At 55.9% G+C, this 26105-nt stretch overlaps 12 protein-coding genes across 12 annotated transcripts; 6 read left to right on the top strand and 6 right to left on the bottom strand.

Annotated features, from left to right (window-relative positions):
• Positions 1 to 97: 97 nt before the first annotated feature.
• Positions 98 to 859, bottom strand: F5144DRAFT_227588 (uncharacterized protein). The gene has a single exon (XM_066783188.1). It carries the CDS (start codon positions 733 to 735, stop codon positions 196 to 198), a length of 540 nt encoding a protein of 179 aa, XP_066642798.1. The 5' UTR covers positions 736 to 859; the 3' UTR covers positions 98 to 195.
• Positions 860 to 1658: 799 nt separating this feature from the next.
• F5144DRAFT_227544 (Spc98 family-domain-containing protein) lies at positions 1659 to 4968 on the bottom strand. The gene is made up of 2 exons (XM_066783185.1): positions 2059 to 4968; positions 1659 to 1959 (listed from the first exon to the last, which is right to left on the bottom strand). The coding sequence occupies exons 1-2, from the start codon at positions 4831 to 4833 to the stop codon at positions 1756 to 1758; spliced, it is 2979 nt and encodes a 992-aa protein (XP_066642797.1). The 5' UTR covers positions 4834 to 4968; the 3' UTR covers positions 1659 to 1755.
• A 274-nt stretch (positions 4969 to 5242) lies between these two features.
• On the top strand, positions 5243 to 8056 carry F5144DRAFT_592625 (uncharacterized protein; the record flags this gene model as incomplete). The annotated part of the gene is made up of 7 exons (XM_066790380.1): positions 5243 to 5444; positions 5527 to 6117; positions 6204 to 6277; positions 6590 to 6694; positions 6775 to 7461; positions 7558 to 7867; positions 7977 to 8056. The coding sequence occupies 7 exons, from the start codon at positions 5243 to 5245 to the stop codon at positions 8054 to 8056; spliced, it is 2049 nt and encodes a 682-aa protein (XP_066642796.1).
• Positions 8057 to 8512: 456 nt separating this feature from the next.
• Positions 8513 to 8784, bottom strand: F5144DRAFT_602455 (uncharacterized protein; the record flags this gene model as incomplete). The annotated part of the gene is made up of 2 exons (XM_066791204.1): positions 8513 to 8703; positions 8769 to 8784. 2 exons carry the CDS (start codon positions 8782 to 8784, stop codon positions 8513 to 8515), a joined length of 207 nt encoding a protein of 68 aa, XP_066642795.1.
• A 1005-nt stretch (positions 8785 to 9789) lies between these two features.
• On the top strand, positions 9790 to 11591 carry F5144DRAFT_227436 (uncharacterized protein). The gene is made up of 5 exons (XM_066783182.1): positions 9790 to 10122; positions 10333 to 10347; positions 10416 to 10554; positions 10611 to 11190; positions 11289 to 11591. Exons 1-4 carry the CDS (start codon positions 10094 to 10096, stop codon positions 11142 to 11144), a joined length of 717 nt encoding a protein of 238 aa, XP_066642794.1. The 5' UTR covers positions 9790 to 10093; the 3' UTR covers positions 11145 to 11190; positions 11289 to 11591.
• Positions 11018 to 12051, top strand: F5144DRAFT_227451 (uncharacterized protein). Its single transcript, XM_066783183.1, has one exon. It carries the CDS (start codon positions 11290 to 11292, stop codon positions 11947 to 11949), a length of 660 nt encoding a protein of 219 aa, XP_066642793.1. The 5' UTR covers positions 11018 to 11289; the 3' UTR covers positions 11950 to 12051.
• A 659-nt stretch (positions 12052 to 12710) lies between these two features.
• Positions 12711 to 15253, top strand: F5144DRAFT_571852 (cytochrome P450). The gene is made up of 5 exons (XM_066788851.1): positions 12711 to 13210; positions 13277 to 13427; positions 13488 to 14452; positions 14509 to 14792; positions 14847 to 15253. Exons 1-5 carry the CDS (start codon positions 13054 to 13056, stop codon positions 14883 to 14885), a joined length of 1596 nt encoding a protein of 531 aa, XP_066642792.1. The 5' UTR covers positions 12711 to 13053; the 3' UTR covers positions 14886 to 15253.
• Positions 15254 to 16272, top strand: F5144DRAFT_532544 (Rhodanese-like domain-containing protein; the record flags this gene model as incomplete). Its single annotated transcript, XM_066786968.1, has 3 exons — positions 15254 to 15754; positions 15862 to 15907; positions 15986 to 16272. The coding sequence occupies exons 1-3, from the start codon at positions 15497 to 15499 to the stop codon at positions 16270 to 16272; spliced, it is 591 nt and encodes a 196-aa protein (XP_066642791.1). The 5' UTR covers positions 15254 to 15496.
• On the bottom strand, positions 16213 to 17709 carry F5144DRAFT_532540 (uncharacterized protein). The gene is made up of 3 exons (XM_066786967.1): positions 17514 to 17709; positions 17000 to 17417; positions 16213 to 16913 (listed from the first exon to the last, which is right to left on the bottom strand). The coding sequence occupies exons 1-3, from the start codon at positions 17556 to 17558 to the stop codon at positions 16501 to 16503; spliced, it is 876 nt and encodes a 291-aa protein (XP_066642790.1). The 5' UTR covers positions 17559 to 17709; the 3' UTR covers positions 16213 to 16500.
• Positions 17710 to 18022: 313 nt separating this feature from the next.
• Positions 18023 to 21109, bottom strand: F5144DRAFT_592620 (putative ribosomal protein; the record flags this gene model as incomplete). The annotated part of the gene is made up of 9 exons (XM_066790379.1): positions 18023 to 18109; positions 18163 to 18273; positions 18465 to 18647; positions 18719 to 18809; positions 19075 to 19424; positions 19485 to 19891; positions 19948 to 20158; positions 20214 to 20807; positions 20993 to 21109. 9 exons carry the CDS (start codon positions 21107 to 21109, stop codon positions 18023 to 18025), a joined length of 2151 nt encoding a protein of 716 aa, XP_066642789.1.
• Positions 21110 to 21798: 689 nt separating this feature from the next.
• On the bottom strand, positions 21799 to 22608 carry F5144DRAFT_592619 (eukaryotic translation initiation factor 5A-2; the record flags this gene model as incomplete). Its single annotated transcript, XM_066790378.1, has 4 exons — positions 21799 to 21863; positions 21922 to 22048; positions 22111 to 22383; positions 22597 to 22608. The coding sequence occupies 4 exons, from the start codon at positions 22606 to 22608 to the stop codon at positions 21799 to 21801; spliced, it is 477 nt and encodes a 158-aa protein (XP_066642788.1).
• Positions 22609 to 23695: 1087 nt separating this feature from the next.
• On the top strand, positions 23696 to 26094 carry F5144DRAFT_571825 (Sac2 family-domain-containing protein). The gene is made up of 2 exons (XM_066788850.1): positions 23696 to 24777; positions 24832 to 26094. Exons 1-2 carry the CDS (start codon positions 23863 to 23865, stop codon positions 25981 to 25983), a joined length of 2067 nt encoding a protein of 688 aa, XP_066642787.1. The 5' UTR covers positions 23696 to 23862; the 3' UTR covers positions 25984 to 26094.
• Positions 26095 to 26105: the final 11 nt, after the last annotated feature.

Genomic DNA, 26105 nt, shown 5'->3' with positions numbered 1-26105 from the left:
TGCCGAACGAGGGGCGTTGTGTCAGGGTGGTCAGGTCCGAAACCGAACCATCTACGAATGATATGTGGGAAGCCGACACGCGCTCGAGTCGGGTCTGGCAAAAAAAAAAAATTACCGGTGCCAATTTCAGAAACAGGCGACTGAAGCTAAAACACTCACCGCCTCACACCGTCGGTCAGGAAGCTATCGATTCTCTCAAACCTCGTGAGCATCGGCAGTTGTCAATCGCACGCCCGACCCCCCGATTCCAGGGTTGCGGCCGACATCGTTGTTCCCTGTCTCTTGGTCATCCATTTCAAAGACTCGTACCTGGAATTGCTCTGTCCCTAGCCAAGACCACACACAGGGGGGCATCCCTGGATCCGTTTCGCAGCTGCCCGCCTCTTTTCGGAGAGTCAAACCACGGACAACAACAAAACAACGAAAAGTTGGCACCATTCGCCTCCTTGGTTGCAGGAGAAGGCGGAGGCGGCATCTTCTCGGCGAGTCGGCGTTTTCCGGCGTCGGCCGTTTATTGCGCCTCCCCGAGGCTCTCGTTGCCTCCGACGGCAAAAGCGAAGCTTCGGTATCGCCTTTTCTGAGCGAGCCCTGCGAGACTTGCATGTTGCTGAATCGTGATGAACCGCCTCTAGAGGGAGACCAACTTGATCTACAGTGCCTTGTGAATGTCAATTCCCGCGTCAGGCAAACAAGAGCAACCCCCCGTGCGAGGCGCGTATGAGACCCAATCGCCATCCTAAAAGTCGGCTGGACGACAACACGGGGGTTTCGATGTACAAACTAGACATTCTGCAATGACGTGGCCATCTTTTATACAGCAATGCCTTGAGTCCGGTAACTTCCTGTTCCGTGACTGGGGAACACGTTGACGAGCAGATGGTGTGATGAAGCACTTGAGCGAGCGACTGTCTTGCCTAGGCACAAACGATAATTGGATGCTATGCCGCCCTTATTCGTGGGGTTTACCTCTTGGTGACGCATCATGGTTTGCTTCTCGTACCCATTCGTCGTAAACGACATCATGTCACATGCCAGTGAATGCGAGCTCTGGAGTCTTGTTCTTCGAAGCTGGTCAGAATTTGTCTCAAACTTGAGAAGAGGAGGTATGCCGGTAAACCCATCATCAGAAGATAAAGGCAGATTTGATAGTTACATTGTATTAAAATGCTGTGCAATAATTGCTGGTGGTAACCAATACTGACATCAATATTCGTATCACAGTTGCTGAATTGTTCAGAAACTTAGAATAGGGGTTAACTCCAAAATAGTGGTGTTCTTAAGGCGTTGCAGGAAAACATACTATTCCACCTTTAATATACAGTCTCCTCTATTTACAAAAAAGACAAGCATATAGCTCCCGGCAACTCAAGGCTACTAGACCGAAACAAAAGAAGTCTGATACCCCCCACATGTTCCTCATAACTACCGAGTCACGGGTGGATGTGTCGTCTCCTTCACATACTAGACTTAGTTAGGACAGTTAGCTCACCATGTTTACTTAAAAACAAACACATACCAAACCCAATCAAATAACCACTAACTCTTCCAACAGCCATACTAAGAAATCACGGCTGCGACTTATTCTCCAAACGGCGAGGCGGCGTGCTAGTTTCTCAAAGCTCCGCGTGATGAACTCACGTAGTGGTCAAGCACATAATGCACGGTCTGATTAAGTGATGGTATATTGTCATGAGACATCAAGACTCAATCTCTTCTCATCGAGTACCGCCACTATCACCACCAAGCAAACAGCAACTACCTGACAGCCTCTCTCCCATAAAACCCAGCCATATCCAACCTCAACAACAACTGCTCAACACAACCCCCCTCCCTCCCCATACCCGCATCCACACCCACACCCGCAGCAACAGCAGCAGCAGCCGAAACCGCCATCTTCTCCCCAAGCCCCCTACAAACCGTAACAAATACCTCCACCTTCTTCCGAAACAAGCCATACAACTCCCGCGCCGTCTCCGTCTCGCCCACACCCCCACCCCCACCACTACCCTCCCCACGACCCTCCCCACGACCAGCCCCAGCCCCAGCCCCAGCCCCAACAAGCCGCGCAAACCGCAACACCACGCCAAACGTCTCCTCCAGCAGGCCCATGACCGGCGCCTGCCGCTTGCGCAGGAACAGCACGCCCATCATCTCGTCCAGCACACGCTCCTGCTGCGCGCGCAGTACCTCGGGCCCGGCGGCGGTGCCCCTGCCCTTGCCCGGCGCCATTTTCTGTTTCTTCTTGTTCTTGTTCTTGTTGTCGTTGTTGTTGTTGTTATCGTCCCTGTGGCCCGTTTTGTTCGTAGACCCCCCGCCCTTACCCTTGCCCTCATCGGTTTCGATTTCGGCTTCGGTTTCGGCCTGCACGCCGTCCAGCCAGGCCTCGAAGCGCGCCCATGGCTGCTTGATGCCGACGTCGAAGAAGTAGGCGGCGATGTGGTGGATGAAGCGCGTGGCTTCGATGCGGAGGCGGCGGGATGCGTTGCCTTCTTCTCCGCTATTCCGCCGTTGGTGGCGAGAGAGTTGGTTCGCGACGTAGAGCATCCTCAGGACGCGGAGCAGCAGTTTGAAGATGCGGTCGTATTTTAGGAGGATGGCGGGGGAGATGACGGAACGGAGGGTGGCCGGCGGTTTGTAGGATAGCCTCAAGAAATCGAGGGCTTCGAGACCGTGCGGGTCCATGCAGCGGTCTATTTCTTGCGGGGAGAGATCCCGGACCGTGAAACTGAGGTCGCCTGGGAGGGTCGAACTGGAGTTGTTTGCGCCGGCATTGGTATCGAGGCGAGGCGTGGGGGGCTCGTAACAGTCCGACAGGACACCCATGAGGGCGAGGCGGAGTTCGGAGCTGGCGGGCGGCCAAGTTTGGCGACTTCCAAGACGGAGACCCATCGTTCCACTGCCGAGGGCGACGCCGGCGCGGCGTTCGGCAGTAGAGAGGTCAGGGTCGAAGAGGGCGTGGGTGAGGCGACTAACAAGGAGGCCATTATCGAGGAGAAAATATTGTTTAAGGAGGTCAATGTGAACGCGGAGGCGATGGGCGCTGAAGAGCAGCTTCATACACTCGCTGTTTATGAGAACTGACTGGGCTTCGATGACTGGACCGAACGACAAAAGGGGTACTAATGTCCAATGGGGGGTGAGGCTCCTGGGGCCGTGTGATGTCTCAGGTGTTTGATATAGTCGATTGCGAAGGAGTCGAGTAAGCTCATCCCGCGGCTCGGGATTTCCAAGAGACTGGTCAAGCTGGCGTATCGAAGCAAGAATATTTTCTCGCACCTGGGCTTCGTCTTTTCCAAAATACTCGAGCTCTGCGACGTCGTACTTCCGCTTGTTGGCGCCGGACGGCGCGGCTTGGGGCGTCCCCGGTAGTGTCCCCTTAACGGCTCGAACCACTGCGTTTCGGTACTGGTTGACTCTCGCTTCTAGCTGCGATACGGCGTCCCAGTTGAACTCCCATTCCAATTTCGGCGGCATCGCCAGAGAAACCAAGTCCGGTCTCGCGAGTGGATGTTCCGGATGATGTTCGCGCAGAAACCGGAGGTTTTGGCCAGTCTCAAAAATAGACCTGGCCATATCCTCCGGGATAAAGGTCGGCACCCTGTCCTCGTCAAGGAAATAGTCGGCCTCTTCTAGCTCAAAACCCTGATCATCGATCCACATCTTGTCTACGATATTGACAAAGCCTTTGCTGGACCCCGTTTTAGCCATGGCAATCCCATTTTCGGCCCTTAGACCAACCCATTCTTCAACAAACTCGATCCACGGTTGGGATAGGACACGTAGAACTTCCCTCGTAACATCTTCTATGAGGCCATCTCGATACTCGGAAGCCTGAGCCTCCTGGAAGAGACATGACAATATCCCCTCGTCGGACGTTTCCTGGGCCAGTTTCTTTACAAGCCCCTTGAAGTACAAGAGGATCGACCGGGCCGGCTGGACGACGGACTGCAGCTGGAGGATCGACCCCACACCGTGACTGTTGTTTTTGAGCTCAGATCGGACCGCTGTCACCAGCCGGTCAACGACACCGGCGAGAGCGACCCGGGTGGGAGTGGAGGCGACAGAATATGCGCCCTCGGCGAACGCCTGGAGATGCCTGGCCGAGTTGCCGCAGTCGAGACAGAGCTTGTCGACGGCTTTGACCGTTTCCAGAGACAGTCCAGAGATGCCGAGGCAAGGGCTCGTCTTGACAAACGAATTCTTCTCTGACTCCCACGAGAACAAGACGGAACTCCTCCCTAGGGCGAGGTTCGATAAACATGCGCAGTAGATTGCGGCATCCAACACATCCGGGATATCACCGGCCTCTCGATTGGATGCCAATAAAGCATCAAATGCGGCGGGCCCCGCTTCAGAGATAAATAATGAGCCCTGTTCTTGTCCCGAATCGTCGAAGCTCTCCCAAGTCCTGAATAAAGAGGGGTTGACGGGGTCGTTTTCGGGAGACAGCCAGAAGTCGTCATCGTCCAAGGAGGTCGTCGAAGACTCAGGCTCAGGCTCAGGCTCAGATTCAGGGTGCCCAAAGCCGTATTCGCTGAGCTTGGTCTGTGATTTGGGGTCTTGGTCGGCCAATTCCTTTAGAACAGAGGGCAGCTTGAAGAAGACATCATCATCATCCTGGGTCCTATGTAGGACATGAACCTCGCTGGTGTCGATGAGGCCCTGGGATGAGCTTGGAAATGCCTCTCTTAGTACATTTAGAGTAAAAAGAGTGTTGTGTTTGCCAAGATTGTCGATACTGGTGGTGTTGGTGATGGTGTCGTCGAGCCAAGCCGGAGGTCGCCATAAATCGGGAATAGCGAAGAGGTTGGAGGGATCATCTTCGTCTGCCATAATTGGGTTTCAGAGTGTGCTGTGTAGGGTGGAGTTCTATTTACATTTCCGGATTGCCGTGTTCGGAATTCACAGCCTTTTTGAGTGCTTGGTTTTAAGGTGAGGGTTGTATGAGTGAATGAATGCGCAGGCGCTGGACGCGTTGTGGAGATCAATCCGCGTAAATGGGGACCATCATGTATTTACACAACCCTAACCCTCCAATCCAAGCACATGCAATGCCTGCCGGGAAACCACCAAGGTGCTTCCAGCTCAAGGCGCTCAACTCAAGCTTCAATGGGTGGCACCTTTCACTTCGGATAACTGCTGCGCTACATAACTCCGTCATTCTACATTATTTCACTCCAATATTTTGCCCTGTAATAATTCAAGAGGCCGCGTCCATTCAAGCTGCACATTGTTTGTCAACATGCCGCCAAAGAAGAAGGGTGGCCGGGCGAGCACCCAGGGCGCGACGCCGGCGCGAGACGACGATGCTATGGATGTCGACACACCGGCGCAGACCCCGACAGCCCCAGCGGCACCCCAACCTCCAAAACCAGTTACCGACCCATGGACCGACGACCAGATTGCATCGTTATTCAAAGGGGTCATCAGATGGAAGCCGGCAGGTAGGGAGCACTGCAGCTCGTTCCTCCGTCAGCCGCTGACCATCCCCCAATTCAGGCATGCACAAGCATTTCCGCATACTAGCGATAAGCGAACACTTGAGAAATCACGGCTTCGACCCCGACATGTGGCCGCACACACGGATTCCAGGCATTTGGGCCAAGCTGGGCGAGTTCTACAACCTCGAGGCTATCGACGAGCGGGAAAATAACATGGACCCGCCAGACGAGGAAGGCCAACCGAGGCGATACAACGACTTCAGTCTGCCATGGGACGAGTACGGCGATGTGATCCTAGAGAGGGCGCGCGCGCACCCGAGCGAAGCGCCAACCAGCCCGGCGCAGTGGGACCCGAATGCGCCTCCCGCGGATACCAAGAAACGGAAACGGGGCGCTGCCGAATCGAACCCCAGAGCTCGCAGTAGTACTGTTGAGGATACTGAGAACGATACACCGGCGATGAGCCCGACGAGAAAGCCGGGAAGAGGAGGGAGGGCTACGAAGCGGACGTCTAGTAGAGCGCGCAAAGTCAAGGAAGAGTCTTCGTCCGAAGCGGAGAGCGCCGAGGAAGAACAATCGGAAGAAGAGGACGAAGAGGAAGAGGAGGAGGAGACAGGCACACCGGCTTCCACCAAGGGTGGACGGGGAGGAGGAAGAGGACGTGGCGGGGGTAGAGGTAGGGGTCGTGGTAGAGGTCGGCGCGGGCGATGAATCACCACCAAAATAGGAGCTCCCTATGTTGACTTATGGATACCTAATTAGCGAAAAAGCGTAATTTTTTTGATGATGTGTGCCGTTCTCCTCCGGGTCCTAATTCAAAGGCGCCTACCCAGAGAGTTGTTTCCAAACAGTGTACAAAGTAGAGCTGCCCGCAGCACCCCACCAAAACGACCCCGCAATCGCGGTGGTGCTGCTCATGACACACGCGCCTGAATTGGATCTTCCCCTAACACCATACTCATTTGTTGACAATCCGGAAACTTGTCAACACCGAGACCGTCCAACATGTCTCGACCTGGACCCTCTGCACCAAGGAATCTCACACTCACCGAGGAGCTTGAGAAACTCGAGCAGTCCATTACCCTTACTTTGCAAGGTTCGAACAACATGGTTGCTTGTCTGGGCTGAACCACTGACGGCTCCCAGAGATCGACCACAACTTCAGCAAAGCCCACCGCATTGTTACGACAAGTATTTTGCCTCTCGTCGAACAGTATGGCGAGCATTCGCGCTCAGTATGGGAGGCCACAAAGGTTGGTTGTTCTTTTCCGTTTCTTCGCGGATGCATGAACTTGGCAAGCAAGCGACACTTGTTGACTTTTGCCCGTCGCAGTTTTGGAAACAGTTCTTTGAAGCCTCTGCCAATGTTTCGTTGTCGGGATACGAAGACTTGGCTGGGGCCGACGAAAATAGCGCAATAACTGGCGACGAAAGTACAATCCACCATCAGACCGCCGATTACACACCACGCCGTCGTAGCACCGGTGACCACGATGTCTCCATCGCCACGGACCAGTCATCGGCCATGTACCACGGAGATGACACCCATCAGGAAGAGTCAGCCCTCGGCGGCGACGACGACGACGACTTGACGGGCAGCACCCCACGCCCACCCGCAACCAAGACCCTCTCCGCCCGCCCCCAATTCGCCATCTCCTCCCCCTATGAGATGGTGAAGCGGGAATACGATAACGAAAGGCGCACCCCCGTCGGCGGTAGCTGGACACCGGACGAACCTCCCCCAGGAGAAGAGGAAGAAGAGGATACCGAGCTGCTCTTTCAGCAGCATACTGCACGGCTCCCCAACATGTCCATGACCCCGCGCGGCTCGCCCGGCGCTGGCGGCCTAGGGTACGGCGACGAAGAGGACGATGACTTGGAGTTCCGCGGTGGCAGGGGTAACAACAAGAACAACAACAAGGACCCCCTGTTGCATCGCATGCTCGACAAGAACTACCGTATCGCGGCCACACCACACAAGGGCGGCACGGCCACAGGCGTCTCGCCGATCAAGTGGAAAGTGGACAAGCTCGCCACGACGCCCGCCGGGAAGGGCAAAGACATACAGCGGCAGGCGCGGCCAATCTGGGAGGACTCGCCGACGTCGAGCCCGGAGATGGCCGTGCCGCAGCTCCGAAGTGCCGCCTTCATGTCGCCGGCTCGCGCGGCGTACAAGGCGAAGGGGAAGGGCAAGGCGCCAGCGCCAGCGGTCACCGGGCCGAGGACCCCCGGCGTGAGCGTGCAGACGCCGGCCACGGGGCGCAAGACTAAGGATGTGTTTGCCATTACTGGGAAGCAAGGGGCTGCTTCGTCAAAGTACGACGACGAGATTACGTGGGACAGCGACAGCGACGGGTTTGGCGGGATGAGTCCGCCGAAGACGATACAGTTTGCGATGCCGCCCTCGAAGTTGTTGCAGACGCCAGGTATGTTACATGGCGCCCCTTGGATAATGCCGTGAACGCGGAGGTACTGACTATGGACCAGCCCGCGAGGCGAGCAAGCGCATTGTAGATAACATCCTGCTAACGGCAGGTGAGGATCTGGATGACCCGTCCGAGTACAGCCCGACCGTGGTCAAGATGAACCAGGATATTTTGGACGATACCTTCTAATGATGAGAATGCATGAGATGACGCGAGCTATATTATGAATAACTGCCAATAAACAATAATACCCCTTCTACCGGTACTGTTTTCTCCTCAGTCATATCCAAAGTACCCCTTCTACTACCCCACGACTCCGACTACAAAATTATAGCCATTGCTTCATCCATCCCGATTCCTTCCGCAGCAGCCAAACCCAGCCATCCAGCCTGTCAGCCACCGCCCATTATCTCCTCCCGGCGCGGCCCTCCCCCATATCGGGGCCGGCACCCCATCGCGAAGCCATACCCTCGGGAACCTTCCGCGCCCAGTCCGGCGCTACCTACCCCTCAAAGCAGGCAGCGGCGCGGCGCTTTTCCTTTTTTCTCTTTCTCTCTCCTCCCAGGCCCTGACATAGCCGTCTAGCTATGCCCTGTCATGAAAGACAGAGAGAGAGAGAGAGGTCTGTTGATGATCCGGGAGAGCTTAGACGTTCATGCGGATCTGGTTCCGCAGCACGTCGTCCTTGGCCTTTTGCTGCCGCGCCTTGTCGTCTGCGCTGGGGCGGATCTTGTCTTTGAGCAGGCTCAGGCGGCTGGAGAGGGAGGAGGTTGTGGCGACTGAGGCTGTGTCGGAGGTGTCGTGCTGGGTAGTGGTGGTGGTGGTGGTGGAGGAGGCTGGGTGGTGGTTAGTGGTGGTGGTGGTGTGTGGGGGGTTGGGGTTGGGGTTGGGGAGGACGCACTCTGGTGGGAAGACATTTTGTTTGGGGGGCTGGTGTTGCTGTTGTTGTTGTTGTTGTTGTTGTTGTTGTTTAAGGGGGTGGTGTTGTCAGGGGTCTGGGCAAGGTTGTAAAATGGTAGATTTGGGGTGTGAAGAGTATTGAGTGCCTTGATTGTCTGGTTGTCTTGATGCTGATGAGGACGGAAGACCTGAGGCAGGCCGTCTCATGGCTTATATACATGGCTTGCCTCCTCGCAGGTTGACGTTTTTTGTTCTCAGGTTTCAACCGTGAACGCGTCGCTTTGCTGTCCATTTCCGAGCCGGTGTGCAACACCGACCCACGCGCCATACTCGGCGTGTGAGGCTACGCATGTGTGCGTGTCCCATGCCAAGGGGAAAGCTTGGTCTCCCGGAGTGAGTCACGGAGCAGGCAGAACTCTGGAGCAGGGAGAAAAATGCTGGTAGGGCTCATAGGGAACTTCGAACTTGGATTCTAGAACATGTAACGGTGGCTAGCAAAGGAATAGTGCTTGCGACAGAAGACGACACAGCCTACGTCAAGCGGCCCGTCTTACTGTGTCGGGAGGTAGTTGAGCCGCGTGTGTAAGTGCGATGCATGGACGCTTGGAGTCCGATCTTGGCAGTGTGTCAGCGGCAGCTGTTGTGTTGGGCACGCTGTTGGAGTGTGGTGCTACGAAGTACATGGAACTAGGGTTTGTCACAACATCGTCAAGGTATTCCGCAGCCTCGCTCACTCCGTTCCACTGTCCCGCCGTGTCCTGCCGTATCGTATCCCGACCGCTTTGGCTTCAATGGAGAGCGAGTGTATGTGAATTCGGCGGTGACTCGAGGGGTGCATTGGAGATTGTGACTCGTCATCGCAAAGGTAGCTAGCCAGCGACCCCATCATTGCTGACCAGCAGGTAGATTTTCTTTCCAAGTTACCTAGCTTGACGGATTTGTCCAAGCGTGCGACCGTCGACGAATCGACGCCGAAACGCACGTGAAATTAGTTGATGCCTGAGTGTCTGGCCGCGTGCGGCCTGAGTCACCAGCTCCTTCTCGCGGCCAACCTCCCCGTTATGGATACACTATTCCCTTTTTGCAAATATCCAACCTTCCTATCGGCAGGGTTTTGTCTGGCTGTGCTCTCGTAGGTACCTAACTAATCGCTGCATGTCCGAAGCCGCGCACCCGCCGCGCAACCTGATTATGAAAAGCCCAGGACAACCCCACCACCCCGCTCGCCTAGGATCGGTCTTTCACGCCAGAGCCTGGGTGGGGATGGCAAGCTCACTGTCGCTCGAGAATTGGCGTTGACTTGGCGCCGACATGGTCTGAGAAGAAATGTCCACTGCTACGAAGTACAGATTTAGGTAACTGACCAGTTCCCTGTGCTGAAAATTTGCCTAATAAAACTGCGGCGCATGTTGTCTGACTGGAAGGCATGTGCGACGGGCAGAACAACAATCATACCGGCCTATACTAGACTCATGCCTGCAGTGATTTCTACTCGCAAACGAACACCCATCCCTGTGAGAAGCATTTTGTGAGAGGTTCTATGTACTGACCACAAATGCCGTCAGTCATAGCCTTACACAGTACGCTCAGCCTAGGTACTTTGTGAGTGCTCGTGCGCTTTGACATTTAATTGCGAATAACAAGAAAGCTCCATTTCGGACGCGGGGTCGATGTCTCTACAACATCAACAAACACATAGTTTTGCGGCCGAGATGGCTACGAACTTAAAAGTGCCGCCTACGTCTCTCACTTTCTCTGAGGAGGAGGCGGAGCCCCAAAATGACTCGGTATCACTTCCTGGACTACACATGTTTGTGTGTCTCGCATTGACTAACAATGGCAGATTTCTCTCGGCAGCCCCTTCTCGGCGGACGAGCTGATCGAGTCAATTCTCGCCCAAGTCGCGCGACGTTCGCCGGGCCTCCCTCTCCGCATCGATTTTTGCTGGCCCGCAGATCAGGTCGAAAACTTGGATGAGAGACTCCCTTGCCGAAGTGCTCTATCTCATCCGTTGATACCAACAGTTTCTTCAGCGATTTGGCTCTTCCCGAAGAGTGAGATGTGTTCCGTCATAACAGCTGCGACGCTAGCCTATGATACTAGCAGACGTGCGCTGTGGTGTGCTGGGTTTCCTTCGTTGGCTTCGTGGGTTATTTCCCTCCTGTGCCCATCGTTTAACTTGTGTCCTACTGTGTACACACACGGCACGGTCGGCTTTCATGTGACCATGGGGCTCGAATCCAGCCTGGGCTCCCGACTTGAGGGCAACAAATGGGCGGTTCGGTATCAGGGGAATGAAGACAGCCCGGGTTTTGACGTGATTCGCTTGATTTGCAGTCACTTGCTCCCCAAGAGCGCTAGTCCGTATCTTGCCTAGTCTCCGCAGAGGCCAGGATCTGAGCTCCTTGTTTGCAGGCGAGGAGGTGGGTCGAGATCACTTGTTGGCTTCCATGCTTGCTTTCTCATCAACTTCGCCGAATTCATACAGCCCACCTTGAGCGAGTGCGAACTAACTACACAGTATGGACGAACATGGGAATCTACAAGAAACCCCACCTCAAGGCCAGAGGAAGTTCTTCATCCAAATGTCGGGCGCGCCAGGCTCCGGGAAGAGTACCCTGGCCAACCTGCTGCGACAACCTCTCGGAGCGGTGGTAATCGATCACGACATCGTCAAATCAACGCTCCTTGCCGACGACAGTGTTTCGTTCAATCAGGCTGCGAAACTGGCTTACAACCTGGGCTGGGCGCTTGCTGGGTCCATGATGAGGCAAGAGCTTAGTGTTATCATGGATAGCGTCTGCAATTACGAGGAGACGCTGGCCCAGGGACTCAAGCTGGCTGGGCTTTATGGGTTCGAGTATTGGTACATCGAGTGCCGGGTCGGTGATATGGGTCTGCTTGACGAGCGGCTGCGCAAGAGGACGCCGTTGAGAAGCCAGCGGACAGGTGTCGACCGCCCACCAGTGGATGCCGTTGCTCCTCAAGTTAAAGGTGAAGAAGACTCTCGTGCTTTGTTTAGGAGGTTTATCGACAATCCATGCCGGCCAGGAGAAGACGAGAGGGTGGGCATTGTTGTCGTGGACTCCACTGAAAGTCCTGAGGGACGGCGAGATTACATACTGGAGAGAATGTCTCTTGACACGGTAATGTCAGTATCGAAAGACGAGAGATGTCATTGACTGGCAAACCCCGACACACCCAAAAAACGAAATTGCCCGCTCAAGCCGCCACAGCGCATTGTTCGTTGTTAGCCATTCGCCGTCCCCAAAAACTTTCGAATCCCAGCAGCACTGGCAGAATCAAACATTTGGCCTTACCCAGTCGGGTAGGCGGAGGACCTTGCAGCCCCTGAGGAGCCCTGCCAAGTTGGCGCTAGCGATGATCATAGTGCGGGACGAACCATTTTCCAGATGCTCATCCGCCGTTCGGATGTCGGCTTGTGGGAATGGGGAAGGGAAACAGCACAGGCGATGAATGTAATGTGGTAATTATGGATTTGCCAGGAAACCCTAACCGCCCTCGTGAGAAGGTTACATAAAGAAGAGATGAATCTGCGTTGTGAATGATCAGCGAGCTCTTCTGTTGATTCTGCTTGAATACCCGGATATCGGAGCTTGGGACTCGTTTTCGGATTGTGCTGCGTGTGAGTGGTCAAGAAATGAGAGCCCCGCCCTGCTGCTTCGAGTTAAACACCACCTTGATTCTGATTGGCGAACCGCGTTCACGACAGTACTGATAAGCTTATCCTAGAACTGAGCTTTGAGTTCACTACCTGGACAATACTCTGTAAAAAATAGTAGCAAAAGACTGGTAGTGAAAAGGAAATGATTGCGGCAGTTGATATACAGCCAGATTATTTGTTCTCAACCCTTGTGGCCGCAGATATTGAGATTCAACCGAGCTTTTCGGATAGGCTCAGCTGTATTCTATACATTTAGCCCATCTCTTGAATTTCTGCAGGGAAGATTTGAGGCCCCACATACTGCAGTACCTGAACAGGGGCCGGACCTTCAAATCTCTCCAATCCCTACGAAGTATGGCCCTGTCCTGTCCTGTCCCGCGGGTCAACATCTTCACTTTTCCCTCGCGGGTCCCCGGGTCAACTCTGCAGCCCGTCCTTTTTCTTTTCCTCCTCCCTCCCAGTTGTTGTCTGCGCGCCCCAACACCTCAGCTTCACTTGCGACCAACTGCGCTCGTTCCTTGAAGCTTTGGCAACGGTCTCGCTTCACACAACGACAGCAACAGCAACAGCGACGGCAACGGTGACGGCGACGGCACGCGCAATGGCTGCCAACGCGACAACCTCGCCTTTGGCGACTATCAAGTATGGCGCCGCCAGTGTGGCGCCCCAACTCGAATATGTCATCGATTATGTCTCCAATGCCAGCACGTTGAGCATTCTCGCGACAATCCTCGCGACCCTCGTCGTCTACGACCAATGTATGCTTGTGCCCAGCTCAACTCGAACTTGGCTCGACGGCCTCAGCTAACGCCGTGTCTCCCTAGTTCGCTACATCTTGAATAAGGGATCAATCGCGGGCCCGGCGTGGAAGATGCCCTTCATTGGGCCCTTCCTCCAGTCCATGAACCCCAAGTTTGAGGAGTACTACGCAAAGTGGTTGAGCGGTCCCCTCAGCTGCGTCTCCGTCTTCCACAAGTATGCCGACCTATCCCGGATCGAACACCTGCACCATTGGTACTAACACACACCGGCCAGGTTCGTCGTTATCGCCTCCACCCGTGATATGGCCCGTAAAGTTTTCAACTCGCCCGCTTTCGTCAAGCCCTGCGTCGTCGACGTCGCGCACAAGCTACTCGGCGCCGACAACTGGGTGTTCCTCGACGGCAAGGCGCACGTTGAGTTCCGCAAGGGCCTCAACGGCCTCTTCACGCGCCGCGCCCTCGAAATCTACCTGCCCGGCCAGGAGGAGGTGTACAACCGGTACTTCAAGGAGTTCGTCGCGACCACCAAGCAAGCCGGCGGTGAGCCCGTCCCCTTCATGACGCACTTCCGCGAGGTCATCACAGCCGTCTCCTGCCGCACCTTCGTTGGCCACTACATCACGGACGAGGCCGTCAAGAAGATTGCCGACGACTACTACCTCATCACGGCCGCTCTCGAGCTCGTCAACTTCCCCATCATTCTCCCCTACACCAAGACCTGGTACGGGAAGAAGGCGGCCGATATGGTGCTGGCCGAGTTCGCCAAGTGCGCTGCGAAGAGCAAGGCCCGGATGGCTGCTGGCGGCGAGCCCAACTGCATCATGGACGCTTGGATTATCCAGATGATCCAGTCTCAGAGGTGGCGTGACGCGCAGGCCAAGGGCGACACAGAGGGCGTCGAGAAGCCGACACACATCCTCCGCGACTTCACCGATTATGAGATCTCCCAGACCGTCTTTACCTTCCTCTTCGCCTCGCAGGATGCCACAAGCAGCGCCGCCACTTGGCTTTTCCAAATCATGGCTCAGCGCCCGGATGTGCTTGATCGCGTTCGTGAAGAGAACTTGAACGTCCGCAACGGAGATGTCAACGCGGCTGTCAACATGGACCAGCTCGAGTCCATGACATACACCCGCGCCGTCGTTCGTGAGCTGCTGCGTTACCGCCCCCCCGTTCTCATGGTTCCCTACGTCGTCAAGAAGGCCTTCCCAATCAGCGAGACGTACACCGCTCCCAAGGGTAAGCGAGACCTCCGTCATCTGTAGGAAAGGCACTGATGCTAACATGACTTCTAGGCTCCATGGTTATCCCCACCACGTACATGGCCCTGCGCGACCCCGAGGTCTACGACAGGCCCGACGAGTTCGACCCCGAGCGGTACTACACCGGCGACGCCGAGGTCAAGGGCATGAAGAACTACCTCGTTTTCGGCACCGGTCCCCACTACTGCCTCGGGCAGCAGTACGCCCAGCTCAACCTTGCCCTCATGGTCGGAAAGGCGTCGCTCCTGCTCGACTGGAAGCACCACGCGACGCCCAAGTCTGAGGAGATCAAGGTGTTCGCCACCATTTTCCCTATGGTGAGTCCCCCAGGAGTGTCTTGTCGATTGATGTCGGGTTGCTGACTGAAGTAGGATGATTGCCCCTTGACGTTTGAGGACAGGAAGTGGTAATGGCTAGGATGGGACGGGTATTAGAAAAGCATGCGCTCGCGTTGCGCTGCGGTTTAGAAGTTCACTAATTGGGATGGGGTCAGTCATTGACGGGGCTGCAAGAGTTCCGCGGCGGGTTGCCACTGCATCGACGAAGGGTAATGACATGGCTGGTTTGGATGTGTTATGGTCCGCCAGCTAGAGGGGGGAGGGTGGTTGGGAATGGCCACGGTCGGCCAACGACCTATTACCATTGTAATCTTTAGTCTGTACATACCTAGACCCGTATGGTCCGTAATGAAACTATGATGAGAAAGTTAGTTGGAATGAAAGCAAAGGAGAGATTGGGGTATGAGATGGATGAGAAAGATCGTTAGGTTTGTCGGGCCACGGGCCTGCGTCTTACTGAAAACAACCTACTGTTAAAGACAGCGGTCGCTGCTGATATGCCGGGCACATGGAAGCCCCGGGGGACATTTCTGTGGGGCGACCTCCGACTCCCGGCTCCGTTGATTGCAGCTTGCTCGGTTCTGGGGCAGCTTAGCCGAGCTTCGAGAACTTCCATTCCAACTGTCTTCCATTCCCTCAATTAATACCGGCGCACACAAATAGTGATCCGGCAAAAATCAACCATGGCATCCAGACGCGCAGTTGTAAGCCTCGTGAGGACCTCCGTCCCTTCAGCAAGGACAGCGACGCCAGCGCACCTCCGAGCCCCGGCGCACCTTGCATCACGACAATACGACAGCTACACCCCGCGCCAGCCGCTCCCTGTTGCGCGATCGTCGCCATTGGCATTGCGCAACAAACCTAGCAGTAGGTCAGCGATCACAAGGGCCTATTCCACCGACTCCGGGGCTCCGCCGTCCAAGATCTGGGATTTTGAAGCTGTATGTCTACCTCTCCATCGTCACCCTCTCTTCCGCTCCACCCTTATCACATCCAAGGAAGCAAGCAACTATACCAACAGCCAGCTAACATACCCTCCCCGGCACAGCTCGAGAAACTGACCACCGCCCCCCACCCCTCCATCACCATAATCGGTACCGCCCCCTTCCCCCGCCTACCACCAACCCCACCTCCCAACTCACTTTTCACTAACCCACCAAAAAAAAAAACAGACGTCCGCGAACCGCACGAACTGACCGAGTCCGGGCGCATCCCCGGCGCGATCAACATCCCCGTGTCGACGGCGGCCGACAGCTTCCACATCTCGGAGGAGGAGTTCGAGGACCGGTTCGGGCACCCGCGGCCCGCGCGCGACGCCGAGGTCGTCTTCTACTGCCGCGCCGGCGTGCGCAGCCGGGCGGCGGCCGGCCTGGCGCGCGACGCGGGCTGGGAGAAGGTCGGCGAGTATCCGGGGAGTTGGCTGGATTGGGCGGGGAGGGGGGGGGAGGTGGAGAGGTAGAGGATACCTATGCCTTGAGGGTATTGGGGTGGTTGGGAGAGTGTGGAAAGGAGGAGTATCCATGTGCTGTATGTAGGATACGTGTGGGGGTTGGTTGTTGATTGTACATTGCATTGAAGAATGCCTGCCTGCCCTTAAACGCCTGATGCCTCCTGCTAAAGGCAATCGCATGCCACCACACCAAACGTACACGAACTATATCCACTTGTCCTACCCACCCGTCCCAGCCTAGAACATCATCCTCTCCGGCGCCGGATCCGCCTTCTCGCCGCCGTCCTTCAGCGCCGGGCTTCCGTGCGCGAAGAAAAGCACCTTGATAGCAATTGCCAGCCCAAAGTGCAGCGCCACCACTAGAATCAGCAGCACCTTGCTGGTCTGACGGTCGGTTGCGCTCAGCACGGGGTACAGGTTCCGGAGCAAGAACGCCACCGACACGCCGAACCCGACACCGACAAACACCCAGTTCAGAATCGCAATTGGTGACCAGCTGATCAGCGCCACGGGGATCCAGGTCAGGTTCCCGTACCCGTACAGCGCCCAGCACTCGAGCAGGTTGGCGCTCTCGGACCCAAAGTACCGCAGCGCAAGATACAGCACGACGGGGATGACGAACGTGTAGCCGTATATCAGCCCAGCAGCGCCTAAACATCACAATCATCAGCCTCCCATCCCATCCCAAAAACACCGCAAGAAAGAAAGAAAAGGACACGGATCAAATCAAACTCACCACTCAACAACCCAAAGTCATACGCAAACTCGCCCCTCCCCTCCCTCGCCGAGTAATCACTGATCGTCCCCCCCAAAAACAAAATCAACACCACCGTCGTAGCGATCCAGAACGGGCCGTACAGGTCCGGGTTCCCGTCCAACACATCCAGAAAGTTGGCGCGCGGGTACAGGGCGGCCCAGCAGCGGTGCAGCACGGACGAGGTGTCGACGTCGAAGAACTGCGCGTAGAAGGACATGGTCCACAGCATGCGCTTGCCGCCGCCGCCGGGCTGCGAGGATGATGATGAGGTGTTGGCCGTCGCGGGCAGCGGGAGGGAGGGCGATTTGTGGCCGCCGCCGCGCGCCGGGTTGGTCTCAGAGAAGTTGGAGTTGTGGAATTCGAGGTCTTCTTGAAGGTCGGTGTGGCCTAGGTCGCCCTGTTGATTGTGGTGGGGTTAGTTGCTGTGTTTGGGGGGGTGGTGATGGAGGGGCGCTGGAGGGGATGTGGAATTGAAGGGGGAGAGGGGACTAACCTCGTCGTCGACGTCGACGACGGCATCGTAGCCGGATCTTGACATCTTGTCGTCGCTTTTCGGATACACGGCGGGGTAGTTGGATGTGGGTCAAGGCGACATGAGTTATGGTCGAGGTGTTGAGCTGGTCGTCAAGGTGTCCTGACCCTGAAGCTGCACTGAGCTTATGCCAGCTGTTGCGTGGTCTGGATGGATGTTGGACCCACTTGAAGTCCTGCAGGCGATATGAACACCCCTCTAAGTACAGGGCCCACGGTCACGTGATCCTTTTGATGGCGAATCTGGGATGCAATCATTTATCATGCCCGTCACTCGGAAATAGTTTACATCGCGATCAGCCATTCATGAACAGTCATGCAGATGAATTTAGATGGTCAAGAGTCTTGAGCTATGGTCATCCGGAATGTACAGCCAGAATGTGCCGTGTACCCCCTGCCAACCCTTGCAGAACCATGCAATGCCGAGAAAACCAAAGACGCCAGACGACCGTGACCGAAGAGAGTAACCGTTTATTTGAGCTTCTTCTTGGGGCGGAGCTGGTTAGTGTGACCGCACTTGCGCTTGCGGCAGTTGGTCGCACGAGGCGGGAGACGAGCCTATATCGTGTTAGCTACCGGAGCCGCCGCATAGCGAGGGTGCGTTTCCTTACGTAGCACTTGCGGCAGATCATCTTCTCGCAGTTGAACTTGGAAGCAAGGGCCTTGAGCGAGGGCTCAATGATACCACCACGGAGGCGGAGGACGAGGTGGAGAGTCGACTCCTGTGGCCGAGTGTCAGCTCAGTCTAATGTGAAAACGCCGTTTCCCAACATCGATTCGATTTCAGCGCCGCGGGATCGGTAGCATCTCCTCCGAAACCAAGGTAATTCCTCCTCTTAAACACGCTTCCTCCCCAGCTCCGTTCCGTTTCCCGCGGCTCCCAAATCGAATTTCGTAGTGCGCATGAACTGACCTTCTGGATGTTGTAGTCGGAGAGAGTGCGGCCATCCTCAAGCTGCTTGCCTGCGAAGATCAGGCGTTGCTGGTCGGGGGGAATGCCCTCCTTGTCCTGGATCTTCGACTTGACATTGTCGATGGTGTCCGAGGACTCGACCTCGAGGGTGATGGTCTTACCCGTGAGGGTCTTCACGAAGATCTGCACTGTTGGCGAAAATATGTATTAGCATCTCGTCAGCATCGCTGTGCGATGGCGTGGGCGTGGCTTACTCTTGACCGATTTCCGTGGACTTGCTGGTGAGGATGACGGGAAAGTTCCAAGATGCCGTAAATTTTGGTGGGGGTAAGAATCGAGGTGCGACTGGGGGACTAGGGTTTGTGGCCGGAATTTCAAGGCAGGAAATAAATGGGCAGTGTGGTTTGTCATGTCGCGCACTGTGATTTAACTCCCAACCCGAACCCTGATAACAACACCATTGCTCTCAATATCCAAGACGGCTCGACTCGCTGCTATCAGTGGTTGGTTGCGCTTAAAAGTCTTAGTTTTTTCTTTGGGTATCTCATTATTTTCAGATTGCGCCGTTGGATGGCAGGTGATACAACCCCGCATCACGCCCAACTCCAACTAAGTCCCATCATTTTCTGTCTTCCACTTCCTCTCCCCCCTGAGTCGGCGTTTCTCCTCCTTTTGCCAGGCCAAGAGCATTTGCTCAAGGCCGTAAACTGCCCGAAGGAGATCACGCAACGATAGCCCAGCAACTTCGGCCGCCACCTCATAGAGCCGTTTTGTTACCCCCTTGAGCTCATCGATATCCTTGTAGCAGCGGTAATCGAAGCCTAATCGTTTGGTGCCCGAGTCCACCCCCTGCGGATCCGATCTTGGGTTAACCCTCTTCATGGAGCTAAGCACTCTTTTGACTCTCTCCTCAATTTCCTCCTGGGGCAGCTCGGGAATAGTTGGCAGCGGCGGGATGTCCTGAAGCGGGAAGAGACGGTCGACTTCCGTTTCGTCTGCGAACAGTTAGCCATGACATACAAAATCCCATCTGTCAGACTCACCAGCCAGAGGCTTTTCAATGATCTGGGTCTCTTGAAACCAATTCAACAGCTCATCCATATCATCCTTATCCATCGACCAGATTTCTTGTGGGTCCATGTGCTCATACTGCAGTATCCCGGGCTTCTTTTCTGGCTTCTTCGCGAACTCTGATTCCCAGACAGTCCAGTCCATTTGGAGGCAGAGTGGGTCGCTAGAGTCACGCGGGATCCGCTCGATGCCATCGAGGGGGTATTGGTGTTTCGTTGCCACGATAAGAGACGCCACTAATAAAACCTCTGGGAGGTCGAGCAGCCGGTATCGTTTGGGCGCAGGACGTCTCGTTGGGAACGAGAGGCTCATGTCTAGAAGACGGCAGGCCTTTTGGGCAAAAGGATGGACCTCGGCTACGCTCAGAAGTCAGTATCGCCCGGTTTGGTGGTTTGGAGACGAATAAACGCACGAGGGAGGGCCAAGTCTCTGATGTAGAGAAATAGCAAAGGCGACGCTGGTATCGCGGGAAACTCTAGCCCATGGTTCTCTTTGTACCCTAGCATCAAGTCCATGATGGCCTGGTGCAGCTCGCCGCCATGGAACTTGGCATACCTCGTGAGAAGCGAGTGATGGGCCCAGCCCGGCAACCGGTCCCGCCACTCCTTCGGCACGTAGTCGACCTACCACCAAAGTCAGCAACAGCACAATAAACGAACCCTCACATCGGGTACATACCGCGCTTAGAAACGGCATCTGCCCGTTCCTCGCCCACCGAAACACATCCCCAATCCTCACCGGTTCCTGCCGTAACACACACCCCAGGTACACCAACGCGAGCGTATCCATCGCCCCAGGAAGCGCCCAGACCTCCCCAGCCCAGCTCTTCCTCTTCCTCGTCCACCCCGCCCCTTCACCCCCCTGCCCTTCACCTGACCCATCCTCTCCCCCTTGCGTCCCCCCCTCCTGCGAACTAAACATCACCAACCCCGCCTCACCGCGGACACCATCCCCACCCTCCACCTTCCCACCAACCGCATCCCCACCCCTCCCATCACGATCGCGATCCCTCTGAATGCCCGGAAACGCCCTCACCCTCAGGCGCCAGAGATCGCGCACGACGGCCTCGAGGTCCGGGTGGAAGCCCTTGCGGCGGACGAGCCAGAGCACCTGCTTGCGCAGCAGCAGCTGCAGGCACTCGAGGAAGAGCTCGCGGGCGGCGTTGCCCGTGAGGTGCTTGCGGTCGGCGCGGCGGGACTCCTTCTTCTTGCGCGCGACGCGGCCGGTCTTGCCGAAGTTGTCGTCCTCGTCGATGTCGAATTGCACGTAGCCCTGTGTGTGTGTGTGTGTGTGTGCACGTGCCGTTTAGTGTGTGTGTGGTTTTTGGGGGCGGGGGCCGGGGGCCGGGGGAGGGGGGGAAAGCGGAAGGGGGAGAGAATGGAGGAGGGGGTGCGGAGGGGGGGATTGAGACACAAACGGATTGGGTAGGGGCAGGGTTCTAGGTGTGGTTAACTAACCTCGACTTGATGACCGTTCTCGCAGTATCGTCGTCCATTCTCGAGATACCACCGCCGAGCGGGGCATTCAGAACAGGTCTCGCCGCGCGGGAAACGGTGATGGCGGCGCGGGGCCATGACATGCGAGATTGCCGAGAATAGCTTTCACGGTTGTTTGTTGGAGGGTTGTGGAAAATGATTTGCTAAGGCGCTCGAGCGTTTCGGCAACAATCACTCACGATTTGATAACACTTCTAAATAACATGTGCCCCTTTCACGCAGCCGTCAACACACCTCGGCGGTGTTTAACTTTCTACAATTTATAGTTATGACGGGGCGGAAGATACAAATTTACGTTCTTTGCCACAGCTCCCTACACTTCTCTTTGCAGCATCATTTAGTAGTGGACAAGCGCTAAAGTCTACTCGGAACATGGCCTATCGGTACTGTATGACAAGGAATCGGTGTGTTTGATTTTATTGAGACGGCGTCCCTGCAACACCTGGGAACCACCAAAACGGCCTCGGCACGGAAAGGCGATGCGCGCAAGCAAGTAGACGTTGGTTCCATACCATGCAATGGTGTCACGACTCCCGTTTTGGGCCGTGCACGAGGTGCTGAAGTAAACTTCTAGGTAGATAGGCAACCAGCGGACGTGATGATTCCCAAAAACATCAACCGATATGTCTGAGTCGGCCAAGGAGAACCTAGCGAGAACAAATATCATATTGCTACCGCCGTGGGGGGAGCGAGTCACTCCATTCCCCGGCCCCCAACCCCTTCTTGCCTCTCCTCCCATTCAAGGCCTAGGCTTTTACTGTTTAGCCCTATTTAGGGGCCTCCTTGAAGGAAATAGCGGCCTCCTCTCCCATGGCAGATATGATGGTAACGACTGGTGCAGCGGTGTTAGCTTGTTTGTTCCTTCGTGTTTGGTCCAAGCCAAGACCTACGGAGATCCTTCCCCTCTTCGAAACCTTGCTCGATTTGTTTGCCAATATCGCCCTCGGGGACCTTGACATCGTCCTTCGCGGTGCCGTCGTTGGTCATCAGGTTCAGGTAGCCGTCATCGACGTTGACCTTAGGATCTTGTCAGCGCCCACGTCCTCGAAGAACATATGCCTATCACGATGCGTGCTTACCAGTTGATATTCGGTGCGGTTGACATTCGGAACGTCCATGTTGTGGGTCGAAGGCGAGAGATCCTCGAGCTTCTTGCCGGTGAAGATATCGATCGCGACAAGGTGGACCTTGGCGTGACCGTGCTTGCCAGTCTTGGAGGTAGACATGTCGACGATCTTGCAAGGGCGGCCCTTGATCACGACGTGGCCGTTCTTCCGCAGGGCAGAGCACTGCATGGGGTAGGTGGTGGAGGCGCCGGCCCCAGCCTGCTCGAACGTGTGTTGATGCTGCTCCTAAACACCATCAATTAGCACCAGCCTAGTAATTGAATTTCGATGGCGCCGGGGACGCATCGCGGTAGTTTGTAGAAACATCATGTCAAATGTGATGCCTAATTTACGCCGTCCTGGCGGGCATCGCGGGGCTCTCATGCCAGGCAGGTGCGGGGTGTTATTCGTTCGTTGCCCAAGCGAGCGACGACATGCAAGCGAGGAAACGCAACTCACATCGTCCGACATCTTGGAAAAATTCGGAAAGGATATCGGTGCTGTCGGAAGAAGGAAAAAAAAAAATCTGACGCCCAAGAAGGTGTCGAATGGTCCAAGAGAAGAGAGGGTGGAAAGCGCAAGGTTGACTGGAGAGGGGATGGCGGGAGGAAATTTGTGGTTTTGAGCGGAAGAAGCGAAAAAAAGGGCGATGGACGTTTCCCCGCCATGAGCATTGGCCTCGTTTGGGTTAATTTGAATTTGGGGTGGGTCTTGTGCTTGGTGGGCTTGGTGGGCTCGTCGCTGAACCCCGCCAGAACCTCTCCTGCCCTCTAGCCAATCAAAACGGCCCTATCATGGAACCTGGAACACTGGCCCGCTGGTTCATTTTCCACGATTTGCACCCCACAATATGCAATTGTTTGTTTCTCATTCTTTTCTCTCCAAACTCCGACATGTGTTTGGAAGTAATAGTTCGCTAGTATTTCGTACGGTACACACATTAGTATCAAACCTCTGTGATTTTACCTAGGTGGCCCGTTGAGGTCTGGCAAGGAGGCCCTTGTGGTCACACGAGCACATCTATGTCGACCTGGATGCATGGCAAACGGCCTGGTTACCTAGGTACTGAGGCAGGTATGTTGGTAGTTGCCGGCATCTTGCATGCTTTGGTAATCCTCTGTTGTGAAGTATCAACCTGATGATTAGCGCCAGAGCGCTGAGATATCTCGCTTACAGACATTGTTTTCTGGGCTTGTCAGTTTGTCCAGGATTAGTTAGGTACGGGATAAATTCTCGGTGTGCACACTTTAGCATGGTGCCTCCTTCTGGACTTCCATGGCTTTTGGAACCGGAGCCTGAGTCTGCGGCTGTCGAGATAGCAATGGTTTCACAAACAAAGTGTGGAAACCTAGAGCGATCCAAACCTGCTCGATGTTCCCGCCCGAGGCAGAGGAGCTGGCGCCCGTTGCGACTGGCCAGTGGCCACATGAGCTTGGGCGAGCTGGCGCCGAACGCCTCGGAAAATGGAGGGGCTGAGAGGGCTGGGGCGAACACCTGCTGAGAGTGATTCTGTTCGGACCAATAAAAGTTAGTTCTCGCTGGGCTGTCGCAGCCTTCCCGGCCCCACAGCGGAGCTGCTGAGCAGGTTGCTGCGTGTGCAGCTTCTCGTCGATCAGCTTCGGAAAACAACAACACCAGCGAACAAATCCCCCGAGTCTAGTCCACGAACGAGAGCAAGTGTGCCTTGGAAACCACCACGGAAACCGACTAAAGTGGTGATGCATCATGTGGCTTGACCGGTTTGCTGGGCCGCACCCCGGAAACACCCCGTCGCCGCCCAACAGCCAGAGCCGCACCCACTCGCCGCTACCTCGCCGAACATCGAGTGCGCGGGGCCCGTATCTCACGTCGCAACGGCCGGGGCTTTCTCCGAGGGGTTCTTCGTTGTCACTGGCGTCAAATGATTCCTCGTCCTCGCTGCTCGGCGCGTCAAAGCGAAACAATGGCTCGGCCTTGAAGCAGTCGACGACGGCGGACAACGCGCCTGACCCGGAGACGATTCTTGCCAGCGTTCTCGGCCCTCTCCCCGATAATACCACACCCCTAGAAGAATACCGGGCAGGGAAGATTACAGAAGATGATTTGGAGTTGGATTTTGATTTTGGTGGCCTCTCCCTCCGCGAGCTCGCCGAGGGCGGTGGCGCTCGGGTGTTGGCCGACACCGACAGACTGCAGACTGTGGAAGACTGTAGGTCGTCCCGAGCCAGTGCGGCCATCTCTTCCTGTACTCATAGCTTCAATATAGTCGAGCGAGATAAGGCCAAGTTTGAAGACCTTCATCGATCCATTCGAGCATGTGACAACATCCTGAGCTCAGTCGAGTCCAATCTGACCAGCTTCCGCAACGACCTGGCTGCCGTGTCCGCCGATATCGAGAGTCTACAGGCCCGATCAACGACCTTGAGTGTCAGGTTGGAAAATAGGAAGGCTGTGGAGAAGGCGCTGGCTCCGGTCGTGGAAGAACTGAGTGTGTCGCCCACGTTTGTGTCCAAGATATCAGAAGGCCACATCGACGAGACCTGGGTCAAAACCCTGGCCGATCTGGATAAGAGAGTAGTAGCCCAGAAGAAGAACCCCCAGCAAACACCAAGCAAGGCGCTAGCTGATGTAGGGCCGCTACTCGAGAAGCTGGTTCTCAAGGTACCGTCGCTCATCCATTCTCTCGGGCTGTGATCAATGTGCTAATCTGGCCAGGCCGTCGAGCGGATACGAGATTTCCTCGTCGCCCAAATCAAAGCTTTGAGATCACCCAATATCAATGCTCAGATAATTCAACAACAAAACTTCCTCAAGTTCAAGGACCTGTTTACCTTTCTCCACCGGCACCAGCCCGTGCTCGCGGGGGAGATTTGCCAGGCCTACCTCAACACCATGCGCTGGTACTACCTGAATCAGTTCACACGCTACCAGAAAGCGTTGGAGAAGCTCAAGCTCCACATCCTCGACAAAAACGACGTGCTTGGCCATGAGGATACGTCGAGAAGGACCACTGTCCTCTCGGGGTCCAAGATCGCCGGCGCACCCCACGACGCGTTCAATCTGGGCAGGAGGATAGACGTCTTGAAAACCACCAACCAACTTGCCATATCCTCCTATCTCGCCGAAGAAGACCAATCAACCCACTATCTCGAAGTCCCCTTCCGCCACTTCAACATCGCCCTCATCGACAACGCCACGGCCGAGTACACCTTCCTGGCGACATTCTTCAGCCCGTCCCTCTCCTTCGCCGCCATCTCGCGGCACTTCAACTCCATCTTCGACCCGGCCTTCGCCCTGGGCCAGGCCCTCACCCGGCAGCTCGTCGCCGAGACGTACGACGGGCTCGGCGTGCTGCTGTGCGTGCGCCTCAACCAGCACTCGGCCTTCGAGCTGCAGCGCCGCCGCGTGCCCGCCGCCGACGGCTACATCAACGGGACCTCCATGACCCTGTGGCCTCGCCTGCAGGGCATCATGGACGCCCATTGCGAGTCGGTCCGGGCGCTGACGGCAGCTCTGCCCACGCGCGCGCCGTCGGCAGCGACCGTCAAGACGGCGTCCGCCGCGCCCCATGTCGTCACGCAGCGGTTTGGTCAGTTGTTGCATGGGGTGCTGGCGCTGAGCGCGGATGTTGGCGGGGACGACGAGCCCGTCGTGGCGAGCCTGCGGCGGTTGCGGAATGAGGTTGAGGCGTTTCTGACTAAGGCTAGTCAGGCGTCTTTTGGAGCGGACAAGCGGAAGCGGGAGCGGTTCTTGTATAATAATTATAGCTTGGTTCTGACCATTATCAGCGATGTCAGTGGGAAGCTGGCGGATGAGGAGCAGGAGCATTTCGAGGCATTGAAAACAAGCGTTCAGGAGGCTGGGTAGGTTGGGGTAGAGCCAGTTCAGGGGGTTGGTATAATATGTCGTCGTCTTTTTGTCTTTAGGCGGCGGGTCTGGGAGTGGGATAAAATAAACAATAAATCATGTTGACGTGATACGGCGCGCTA

The sequence above is a fragment of the Chaetomium tenue genome (assembly GCF_020726465.1).
Source record: "Chaetomium tenue strain MPI-SDFR-AT-0079 chromosome Unknown F5144scaffold_4, whole genome shotgun sequence".
Lineage (NCBI taxonomy): Eukaryota > Fungi > Ascomycota > Sordariomycetes > Sordariales > Chaetomiaceae > Chaetomium > Chaetomium tenue.
Note: the sequence above shows the minus strand (reverse complement) of the source record. Positions and strands in the feature narration are given on the sequence as shown.